Below are 12,227 nucleotides of genomic sequence, written 5' to 3'. Positions count from 1 at the left end.
AACCATTTTCCGCATTCTTCTCTGTGATCCCTTGAAAATGAATTAAATCTAAAATTTATGGAGGCCCATTGGACTCTTGAGCTTCTTCAATTTCTTCAATGAGAAATAATTTTACGCCTCCACACTTTTGCCCCGAGTTCCACTTACTGTTACATTTTAAACAAAGACCCTTCTCCCTTTTCTCTTTTAATTGGGCTCATGTTAATTTATGGACTAACAAGGTATTTTTGGAGAGCTTGTTTGTTCACACCTCCAACAGATCTGGACCACCAATTGCATTTAAAAACTAAATTTTGGTTTTTTTTTGCATCCTCACTAAACCGTAAGCCACCATTAAACTTGATTGTTTGTTATATTTTTTTTGCTTGATTTTGTTTTAGTAAAATTACATTGTTTTGATTGTTTAAAAAAACAAAATTAACTCAGGCGATCTGATAATTTGGTTAAAATCTAAAACTTAAACCTTGAATTAGACTGACCACTAAACCAGGTCTAAGAGTATGTTTGGTATTGCGGTAGCTGAAGCGGTAATAGGTGTTTGGTTAAAACTGTGGCGATCTGATAAATAATATTTTTAGTTGAGGTTGGTTTTGAAAAAATAGGTGTTTGGTTAAAACTGTGGTTGAAATTGAGATTGAACAAAAAGTAGTTTAATGTGTTTGGTTAAGAATGCTTTTGAAATTGAGGTTATAAAATAATTTAAAAAATATATATATTAATATTTATGGTTTTTAATTTAAATATTGTAGATTTAACTATTGCTATTACATCGTGAAAGAAATCATGTTTTATATATATAAAAAATTATTGCTCCATTAAACTTTCTATAATTCTATTACATATAAAATTCATCCGACAAGAACTATAGTTTTCTTGATTTTTTTAGCGTGCAATAAAATTAGATAAAATATTATCAGAAATAAAATTGAGATTACAGTACGAATAAATTTAATTCACCTTAAACTAATTTTTTAAAAAAAATTATTATTATTTTTTGAAAAAAAAATGTTAACTGATTTAAAAAAAAAAAAGATTTAAAAAAAACACAATGTTCACTAAAGTGAACAGTGTGGAGGGATGCTGATTTTTCAAAGAAAAAAAACTGTTCACTTTAGTGAATAGTGCATAGAGATGTTGTATGGTGCAGCAGAAGAAGCAGGTAGAACCTACTTTTATTTTTTAACGTTTCAATCGTGAATTTTGGTGGGATCTATAAATAATATTTTATATTTTTTTTTTGTTATTAAACGTTGTTGCATCTGTGTTTTAAGCAAAACACAGACGCAACAACGGAGAGAAACACATTCTAAAATGTATGGTTGAGACATTGTTGTTTCATCTGCTATAAATTACTCGGCTCTAATATCAGTTGGAACGATTCTGCTACGTTGTAAGTGAACTTGTGCACCAAAATCTTATTGGATTCAAAGACTGATTAGTTAGAAGGACTGAACTGAAATAAATAAATAAATATCTTTTAGTGATTAATTTGAGGTTGTCTGGCCTTCGAAGGACCAATTCCAACTTAAAGAGTTTTCCATGTACTTTTCAATTGGTAGGTCATGCCTATTACCGAGCCCATTGAATATATTTTATTTGAAATTTGAAAAGTAAATCCTAACTAGTTTAGAAAGTGTTTAGAAAATAGTGGAGTTTGTTTTTTAAAATATTTTTTATTTAAAAATATATTAAAATATATATATTATTTTTTATATTAATATATTAAAACGATTAAAAAACATATAAAAATTATTTTTTAATAAAAAAAAATAAAATTTAAAAAATATCATTCCAAACACGTTCCAAAAACAGTTCCTTATTCTTTCTGATGCACAACTTTTTGACCATCTCAAAAAACCAAAATATTGTTGCTGTATGTTGGAACTAGCTGTCATCTACTATTACGGAGGTGGTGTCTTTCTATTACTCCAACCTTATCACTATTGGATTAAGATGTTGTTTGGAATTGTATTCCAAATAATATTTTATGTAATTTTAAATATTTTTTATTTTTTATTATGATTTTTATATTTTTAGATTATTTTAATATGTTCATGTTAAAAATATATTTTTTTTTAAAATAAAAAAATATTATTTTAATATATTTCCAAATAAAAAAATCTTAAAAATAATAATTATTATATTTTTAAACATTCACTAAATAACATTTAGAATGTCCGACAACTCTTTTCTCAAATTCTTTGGCTTGATGTCTATCTTTTCTTTGTTCATGAATGGAAAATTCTAAGGTTTGTTATATATTGCTCGGTTAAAAAAAAATCTCAACTTTAAGTCATGTTATAATAACAATTTTAATCCAAGCAGTGCCACGAATAAATCATCAAACAATTAACTTATTTTAATTCCAACACTAGTTTATAATCAAATAATTTAATTTATTATTATCAATCACATCACAACATTAAGTTAGTTTGATGATGTTGTTGAAACATTATTTTTTGTAATTTTTAAATTTTTTTGTGTTTTTATTGTTTTGATGCATTAATTTTAAAAAAATATATATTTTAATATATTAAAAAAATAATTTAAAATGTAACATTTAACAAACTCTCAAATAGGCATATTGAACAAACACGTGTGATCCCTCTAGTTTATTTTTTTTGTTCACATATGCCTCCTTGCCATGAAATTAGCATGAGAGATCTTAAATTTGCATTAACTAGTCGTGCACAATTCCTCTAACTTGATACCTAAATTTAGTGTTTGTTTCCATGTTGCTTCTGTATGTAAAGTGTGTGTTTGGGAGTGTGGTTATTGTTGCTTTTCAAAGTATTTTTCACTCAGAAAAGCATGCCAATAATGTTTTTTTTATTATTATTTTTTTAAAAATTATTTTTGAGATTAGCATATCAAAATAATTTCAAAACATAAAAAATGTATTAATTTAAAGAAAAAAATTCAAATTTTTTTAGAAACGATTTTGAAAAAGCACTCCCAAACGACCTCGAAATCAATCACAAAAGACATATGTCTGGTAACAGATGAAAAGTTGATTTACATATGTGGGTCCTAGTAATTCCTGTGTTAAAAACACAGGCTCACTGAAAACAACATTGTGCTACTTTCAGTGTGGAGAGTTCAACTGTGGTGAACAATGGAGACATCCACAACTGTTCACGTGAACAGTGGTGCATGATTTCAGCCGGAATGAATCTAATCCAAAGCTAAATGCATTGAACCGAGTTCGATCCAATAAAAAAATTTAAATTTTATTTTTTTATTTTTAATTGTGTTTTATTGATGACGTAGCATTTGCAGAATTTGATCGTAATCCTAATTTTGTTCCTAATTATATTTTACCTAAATTTTATTTTTTTATTTTTAGTTGTGTTTTATTGAGACATAACATTTGTAGAATTTTATCGCAATCTCAATTTTGTTCCTAATTATGTTTTATCTGATGTTATTGTATGAGAAACCAAGGAAACTGTAATCCTTGTTCATTGTATTTTATATGTAATGGAATTGTAGATAATTTAATTGAATAATAAAAAATATTTTATAAAAAATATTATTTATTTAATAATGTAATAACAATAGTTAAATTTATAATATTTAAATTCAAAACCATATATATATTATTTTATAACCTTAATTTTAAAAAGTAATTTTTTAACTAAATACATTAAATTATTTTTTATTCAACCTCAAATTTAATTATAATTTCAACCAAATATACATAAATACTAAACCGACTTCAACCAAAAATATTTTTTATAAAACTAATTTTTTTAAAATTTTAACCATAAAAATTAACACAAGATACAAGTATGGACAGCGAGAATCATGATATGCGAGTGATGAAAATTAATAGAAGTGCGTTGAAAACTATAAATGAAGGCACTAAATTGCAATTCATTATATATACACTTTTTTTTTTTTAAATAGAATATATTATTTCCCCCAAACTATATAAAAAAAAAATCAGTTACCTTTTAAGGGTTTGGAGGAATACTATATTAAAAATAAAAACAGAAAATAAAACCTAAAATTATACCAGATAACCTTTTAAGTAACATAAAAATCCCTTTATTCTCACAACCAAAAAACAAAACCTTGAAGTCCTTCAAATCCAATCTTGTCCATCAAACGCTGTCCCTAGTAGTGTTCTAGCTCAATGGGCTGTAAGAGAAAACCGGACTGAGATTACTGGGCCATAGGTAGTTTTTAATGTCCATCAGATCATCAATTGATTCAGCGACTGGCTTAGCTGAGAGGAATCGGTGATGGAGTGCGCCGGAAAGGGGCGTGGAACTCGGTGTATGGGCTCAGCTCGCAGACGCTGCGGTCGCTGTGGCGCAGTTGCTTATTGCTCGGTCTCTCATCAGGTAACCTCAAATTTATCCTTTCATCTTTACCTGGAGTAATTTGAAGGATATATTTTTAATTTTTGCCATAGATGTCGCACTGGAATGAGCATAAAGAAGAGTGTGAAAGATTAGAGCAACAAATGAAGCGTGTCGATGTCTTAAATGATTTCCCTTTCACTTTTTCTCAAGAAGCTACAGCCACTTCTCAGGTAGGCACTGCACTTGTTTTTATTTTTGTTTTTTAAGTGCTCTTCTTTTCTTACACAGAAAAAAAGATATTAAATATCACAATTAAAAAAATAATTAAAAAATTAGTTTATTTTCACGAGTTGCAGATGACTTACCAAAACACTATGCTTTCTCCTAAACATTTAAGCGTTTGTGTTGTTTTACAAAATAAGTTTTTTAAATGTGCTAACTTACCATAAGACAGGTGTGTGAAAAACCAGGGAGTAGGTGTTCATTCCTGAGCAAAAGAGGCATCCATCAACTTGGAATGTGGATGCATGAATGCTGCTGCTTTGACTCTGAGGAGCCAACATCATCACTAGCTTCCTTTGATTCTTTGAGGTTACTATTACTCCTCAGCAGTGCTTATAAATGTGAATGGTTCTTGCCTAACGAAATTCCACGACGGAAAATGTCTAATAACTGAAGGATAACATGAAGCTAGCTAAGCAAACTGAAAGCATGATTTTAACACCTGCTGAAAGCATGTTAACATCGCGTCAGTTAAGAAAAACAAGTTCTTGGGAAAGCAACCCTAAGAGATGTAGTTTTGTATCTATTCCAGAATTTGGAATCAGCCTTGAATAGTGAATGTCGGGTTGAAATCTGAAACGTTGACGATTCTGAAAAAGTACTGTATACACAAACAATAAAGGCAAAAATGTATCCCAATGGGCTCCATCTACGTGGATAGATTAAAAAGATTTCTCAGTTTTTGTTCTAGCTAGGAAAACTGTGTATCTTAGATGTGCTCATTGTGTATTTTAGACTTGCTCTTTTGTTGAATTATTGTACATGTCGCAAAGGAAAGCCTCTGTTTGGACAGTTCTAGCAATTTTCAGTGCTTGTTTGTGCAAAATGTTAAAGCCCCAAGAAGGATATTTGATAAGCACGTGAATCACTACAGGCAGCTATCATAATTGACAAGCTACTCAGGATTTATTTGAGTTCATTTTAAACGTTGTTATATGTATTTTATATCATTGATAGGTCAAAGGATGGTGGTTGGAATCTCTTAGGTGACCTATGCCCGTGCCGTGGTATTGTATTTTGTTCCTACCTTCTTTCTTTCTTTCTTTGTATTTTTTTCTTTTGGTTGTAGTTTGATGGCTGTATAATTCTTCATATGATTATGCAGGGCCCGTATCTCCAATATCAGAGTGTTTAAGCAGTTGGTTTGATTACTATGAGTGGAGGTGCATTCCTCTTCATTCACCTGTTGCTTTACTTCTTCACTGGGTATGAAACGTGTGGTGTTAGTAACTAGTTGAGATAGGGGATTTGTAAAGCTGTTCCTCAATTGATGCTAATTCTATGATCTCTTTGCTCTTAATATGATTAAGACTTAATGCTGCAATCAAGCACTTAGGTTTAGAGTTTTCTGCATTTGAATGCTTAGGTTTCCAGAGTGGATTTTTTTTTTAAATTCTCTATATGTCCTTAAGAAATTTTCTCTGTTATTTTAAAGCTCAAGATCTGTGGGTTTAAGTTCTGTTTGCTGTTTATGACCAAAATTTGCATCTGCTGCTGTTGATTTCATGTGAAATTGCGTTTGTTAAGGAAACTAAATTGTAAGCATCCCCTTGGGATCTATGAGTATAAAGTTTAAAACACAATTTCAACAAATAAAGTAAATGTATAAAAGAAATGACCTCAAGTTACTTTTAGTGCCTGCATTCCATTATAGACACACAAATGAGGTAATTGATCTTTATTTCTATATTTCAGCCACTTACAATTTACCATGCTGCTCATATTGCTTGTGCATGGAGCTCGACTGTTGAAACTCGTAAATTGTGCATACACTATCTTGGTAAGTATTGTGGTATAGAAGCTTGATGATTTTTCTGAAATGTTATCCTGTTGTGATATTTTCTCTTGCTTTTTTTATGCAACATACACCATCACATGATTTTTACTAACTTTATGTGCAACTTCTATTGAATTAACCCCATACCTGTCCTGTTTTTGAACTACAACGATGCTATAATTCATCTGTTATATCAACTAACAGGATTTTGACTTTGACCCACAACATTGAATCAGATTAAGTTGAAAAGTTGGGCCTTTTGGCCCTAGGAACCAAGTTTATTAAGGTTGATGTTCCTTACATGTCCATGAGCTATAGAAATGTGAATATATGCTTTCTTGTTAATGTGGTGTATTGTTTCTCATCAAGGAGTAGTTTGATCTTCACCATGTGTTTTCTGGATCCTCCCCCAGCTAAAAGAATAAATGAAGGAAAGACTTCATCAGGGACAATATAATACTTTTAAGAATGAACTACAATGTTTGGTAGCATGTTGTTTCATTTTACATCATGAAGCTCTTAATATATTTGGGCCAATTGAGTTTCCAACTCCCATCCTATAGGTGGTGGTGGGGGGTGGGGGGGGGGGGGGGGGTTGACAATATTTTATATTCGCTTGTGGTTTATTTCAAAGAGAAAAAAAGAAATGATGTACCCTAAATAAATAATTGTTGTGCTGAAAACCTTTTCTTTTCCCATAATTGGATGTTGATACACGGTCCAATTCTTTAATGATCATTATCATCATTGCTTTCATTCATCTGGAACTTGGAAATTGTATTCAGTCATATGCATCAGACAAAGTATGGCTTTCCATGTCAAGACACCCTTCTTTTTTTTTTTGTAAATAACAAGGTATTGACATTAAGGTGTGTGGCTATTGAATTTGCTAAACTTCTCTCTCGCCTGTCTTCTATTATGAGTTATAAAGATGGGGATATTTACTTCTTTGGCTTTTCTTTTTTAATAGCAGCCACTTCTCTGAACACAATGACCTCTACACTCTACAGTATTATATTTGCTGTTTTCTGGATTTGAGTTTCTTTTTTTTTATTTAATTGAATCTCAATAGGGCCTGAAAAGGAGCTTCTACAACTTGCTGCCTTTGGAGAGTTGCTTGCTCTGTTCCCTGGCGTGCAAGTTCATATAGAGTTTATTGGACCTGCAATTCCACAACAAAGGTCAGTTGCAAACTTGATCATCATATCTTTGAGTATTTAGTTTATTGTTTTTGGTAAGTGCAAGTCAGCCTTGTTGATTGTGGTGAGGGCCTCCTCATGTTCTCTTGAGCAGTGTGTCAATTCCCATTGCACTAGTTCAATGTGAGGATTTATGTTTATTCAATTAAGAGAAAATTACCAATAACATCCGGTAGTTTGATCTATATTACGATTACCTGTTATAGTTTGAAAAATTTACAGTTTACATTCCGGACTTTATTAGTGCATCCTTATCCAAAAAAGTCAACAAAAAATGTTTGGTTATTTACATGATTGCCATTATTTTCCTTTTAATGACTAAATAACCATTGCAATATTAATATTACAACCTTGCCATTAAATTGATAATTACTACTTTGCCATCAAACTAATATTACAACCTTCTTTAGAGCTAAAACTTTCATAGTGGCATTTCATCAAATGCCTTGTCTGCAATGCAAAATTAACCTCAATTTCATATAACCCATTTGAATCAAAGCCAATAAACTTCATATCCATCCACAATCTATGCTCAAATAAGTCTTCAACCAGTGAACTCTTGAGCATAAATTTTGGTATTGGAATTTTATCAAACACCATATGGCTTTTTGGAGCAGCAAGCCAAATATTGCAGAGGCAATCTTATACCAAATCAATGAAATAGGTCCTCCTTTTTTTATCAAGGAAGTTGGAAAGCACCTGTGAACATGTATTGGTAAATAAATTATTGCCTCTTGTTTTAATAATTACAGAAGCAACTATAGGCAAAACAAATAGAACAAATTAAAAGACTCACAGAAGCAACTATAATTACATTAATTCATGGTGATTGATAAATAATCAAATATTTACACAAATCCTTCTGAAGAACCAATTTGGGTATCTATAAAAACCTTAGCTTCCAGCTGGCCCTTCAATTTGTAAACAAATTCAATTTGTAAACAAATTGCAACAATTTGTAGTGGTTTATACCATGATGGAAACCAAACCCTTTAGCTTGAATGAAACCATTTTTCTCATGAGAAGGTAACTCAATATTGTCTTGTTGCTGGATTCCATATTATATGAGCATTACAATTAGATATCTTTGAATGGATACTTAAACAAAGTAAACCATTACTAGAACCCACAATTCCTGCGGCAAACTTCTCTACGTCCAGTGCGAATCTATATTTGTTCTACCGGGAAGCATTGATATGCTATATAATTCTCACCGTAGTGAGAGCATGACAGAGAGTTTTGGGTTTGAGGGATGTTGGTAATGGTTGTCAATAAAGTTGGAGCTTGTAATGAGATGAAACCAGTGTTTAGAAACAGTCTTGAAGCGAAGCAAAGATTGCACTGGTAAAATATATGAGGGTATTATGGTCAATTTGTTAGATTTGAAAACTTTTGTTGACCCAAGATATAAATAGTAATTTTTTAAACTATAGTGGGTAATTGCAATTTGGACCAAACTGTAGCATGTTAAATGTAATTTTCCCTTCAATTAATTATGTGCGGAGCCTTACCTCTCTATGGGGTTTCGCATTCTTGATTTTCTTTATATTGAGGTTTGCTTGGGTGAGGTGGTCATGCTTAATTAGTTCTCTAATCTTCTTCTTATTGCCTTTTAACAAATTTATGTATTCATGTTTATAACTAGTTAAGGTTTCTGTTATATGGTATGTCCATAAATCAATACCTGATGGGGTTGCTAAACCTTAGCAGAAATTCTCTATGTAATGAAACCCTGAGTATTAATACATCTGCTATGTGGCAATCTCTTTGTTGAACCAAAACTGGTATGCTTATATCAGCTCATGATATATTCTTTGTTTTTTTTATCTTCATGAACAGGGATGGTGAGAAGATTATTCTATGTAGTTATGCTAGATGCCTGGATGCAGATTGCATTTGCAATTTTTCAAGTGAGAATCTCAGCCAGATTGCAATCACCAGTAAATCTACATCAGTGACCCTACAGCTTCGCAGCGGATTATACCATGAACGTTACAGGGATTTAGCTGAGGTTTACACTTGTCTCTGAAAATATATTCATATCCATACTGATAGAGGACCCCCGTTCTTTGGTGCCTCTGTATAAAGCATCTAATGTTAAATTTTGAGACAGCTTTGGATGTTATTGAAACTGCATTTTCTCGGTCTCTCTGTTGCCCAGCGTTCTTCATCATCTGTACCCTTCAATCTTTCTCTATCTCTTTTTTGTTCAATATCACATACACATTTATCACCTTGTTCTATTTGCATGTGTTTTTGATCATTTGTTTAAAGAGGTGGTACTTCTCTATTATTCTTACGATGTATTGTTCACAGGATTTGTCTCCTCATTTAATAATTGCTCCAAATGCTGGAATTGCTGCTTATCCTAGTTGGTTGCCTACCATTGTATGTCATCGAAACTCTTGAGCATTTTTCTTTATTTAATTTCTGTGCATTTGTGTGCGAGAAAATCCTAGCAAGGAAGCTGCTTCTTTTTACATTTTTTTTTTTTTTTTTTAAGTTGATTCGAGTATTAAGCCCTCATTCTATTCTGGTTGATGAAATGAGCATGCCAGGAACTGATAAAGGAGATGAATGTCCCAGCTATATTTTCTGATTATTGTGAAGAAGCCTGTCATCTAGCTGCCTGCTGCATAAAAAGTGTAACCGGTCCTTCTCTCTCACTTCCGGTGCGTTTTCACATTGCTTCTTCCCTCTTCATAGTAGTCTAAAATCATTCAATTCTTAAAACTGCTGCTCGATTCGATTCGATATTAATCGATGCATCTGCCTTGTAGGTTCAATTAAATCCTTTCAGGCAGCCAATGATGGTGGAAGATAGTGCCCTGCTTCTTCCCTGCTATTCAAATTGCTTTCTGTTTGGGATTTGAAGTGGCCTCTGGTTTATGTCAGGGATAGGGATCCCCGTATATATTTCTTTCCCTGATAATCTTATTGTATGATCGCTCACGTCACAATTGGGATAGACAGTTGCTCAAGGATTGTTGATCGATTAAGTGTTTCAAGGATATGCTTTAATCAAAGGACTGAATAGCCAAATTCATTTTCCATAATTGAGGAATGTTTACTAATGAAGCAGTCTGAAACATTTTCCAGCAGGCGTTCCTGAAGGCACATGTGCTTGAAAGCCTGGTTTTGGAGTGGAATTTCAGCTATATCCTTTTGCTCTCTCTCGCTACCATAAGAGTGGAGTTTCAGATTGTTCCATGAGTTTGGAGAGGGTGCACGATGCATTTGCCAATCATCGGACTCAGCAGCGAGTTAGTTCTTCGCGGACACTTCACGCTTTTATTCCCTTTCTATTAGCAAGTATTTCCTGTTTTGCGTAGACTACACAGCATGAGCATGTTAGTTGGGCAGCAAATAATGCAATTACGAATGAGACGGTTGGCTTCCGGGGATCTTGATTGTCTAGCTTGACTAGCCAGGGTGTCAAGCAATGCGGCGGGGTTTTATTTTATTTTATTTTAATTTTAATTTTATACCAATTAAAATAGATATTCCTAATAAATGCAACAATTTAAATTCAGCAGGAAAAAATATATTTTTTAGGCAAAATTCCTCAATAATTTAAATTGGCATTGACATTGACCAAGCAACACCTGGGTGATTGGCGGGTTGACATATAACCTGGTTAAAACTTAGCTAAGTTAAAATCAAAGATTTTTTTTTAAAAATAAAATGATAATGTTTTGATTAAGAAAAAAAAAGAGAGAGATTGAATGAGGTTGTTTTGATGACCTGAAAATTGACCTTATAATCCAATGACTCAAATCCTTCACTAAATCAGACCCTACGATAATTATAATATTAGATGCGGGATCTCCGAACAAATTAAATTAACCAAAATAAGTTTTAAGTTTTTGTGTGATACGGCATTCTTGTATAAGAATATTAAAAGAAAACTATGTAGCAGATATCAAAAAAATTAATGATGCTCACACTGTAATTACTGAGTAGTATTTAGAACATAGAAGAAAGATAGAAAAAGAAAAAAGAAGATAAAAATTGACTCAAAGCTTGGCCAAGCTAGGTTTCAATTTAAATAAATTTTGATATTAATTTTATCAAACTTGAGTAATCTAACAAGTAAATTTATAATTCGATTGATCTGCCTAAACCCAATTCAAACCAAGAATCAAAACCAAAAGCCATCTTTATAATAAAATAGAGCATTCGGTTGCACAGGAAGAAATAGAGATATAGTCAAGAGACTTAGATACCACACCTGAATTGAGAAAATATAGTTATATGTTTCTTCGAAACCAATAATGTTTTTTTAATAAAAAAAAATCATCCCAAATTAATTCTATAACTTATAAATTTACCCAACAATTGTATAATCTAAATCCTTTACTAATATCGAACTGGATCATACAAGTGTGGTCTAGGATACGGGATTATTTAAGAAACCAAATTAAATTCTTAAATATAAGATTTTGTGGGATACGGGATCATTTAAGAAACCAAATTAAATTCTTAAATATAAGATTTTGTTTGATCTTGCAAGCTTGTATAAGAATATTAAATTCTTAAATTAATTTTGTTTTAAATTAATTTTTTAATAATTTTGGATTATTTGATGTATTAATATTAAAAATGATTTTGTGCAGCGTAAGAAAAATGTCGAAAAGTCGTCCAGCTTGGTTTTCAAGA

The 12,227-nt window shown here is 31.6% G+C and overlaps 1 protein-coding gene across 4 annotated transcripts; it reads left to right on the top strand.

The window, feature by feature from the left end:
- Positions 1-4,003: 4,003 nt before the first annotated feature.
- Positions 4,004-10,972, top strand: LOC118044735 (uncharacterized). 4 transcript variants are annotated; one of them, XR_012171043.1, is made up of 11 exons: positions 4,004-4,349; positions 4,421-4,540; positions 4,765-4,901; positions 5,550-5,599; positions 5,698-5,798; positions 6,288-6,372; positions 7,442-7,550; positions 9,408-9,579; positions 9,885-9,956; positions 10,072-10,240; positions 10,349-10,972. XR_012171043.1 is itself a non-coding variant. In XM_035053193.2 (11 exons), the coding sequence occupies exons 2-11, from the start codon at positions 4,494-4,496 to the stop codon at positions 10,439-10,441; spliced, it is 984 nt and encodes a 327-aa protein (XP_034909084.1). In that variant the 5' UTR covers positions 4,005-4,349; positions 4,421-4,493; the 3' UTR covers positions 10,442-10,972. The 4 variants fall into 4 exon arrangements, 2 of the variants coding, with proteins under 2 accessions (XP_034909084.1, XP_034909075.1); XR_004686848.2 differs by having other exon boundaries at positions 4,005-4,349; positions 10,119-10,240; positions 10,349-10,384; XM_035053193.2 differs by having other exon boundaries at positions 4,005-4,349; positions 4,761-4,901; positions 10,127-10,240.
- The last annotated feature ends 1,255 nt before the right edge of the window (positions 10,973-12,227 follow it).

This window comes from Populus alba, chromosome 10 (genome assembly GCF_005239225.2).
Source record: "Populus alba chromosome 10, ASM523922v2, whole genome shotgun sequence".
Taxonomy (NCBI): Eukaryota; Viridiplantae; Streptophyta; class Magnoliopsida; order Malpighiales; family Salicaceae; genus Populus; species Populus alba.
This window is presented reverse-complemented; position numbering and strand designations above follow the sequence as displayed.

What these genes read in the sequence shown, in the direction of transcription:
- LOC118044735 (XM_035053184.2), top strand. Translation starts at nt 4,248, where the DNA reads ATGGAGTGCGCCGGAAAGGGGCGTGGAACTCGGTGTATGGGCTCAGCT. An exon ending in ATTGTGCATACACTATCTTG is followed by an intron (nt 6,373 to 7,441) that starts GTAAGTATTGTG and finishes GAATCTCAATAG; the next exon opens with GGCCTGAAAAGGAGCTTCTA. An exon ending in GTTACAGGGATTTAGCTGAG is followed by an intron (nt 9,580 to 9,884) that starts GTTTACACTTGT and finishes TATTGTTCACAG; the next exon opens with GATTTGTCTCCTCATTTAAT.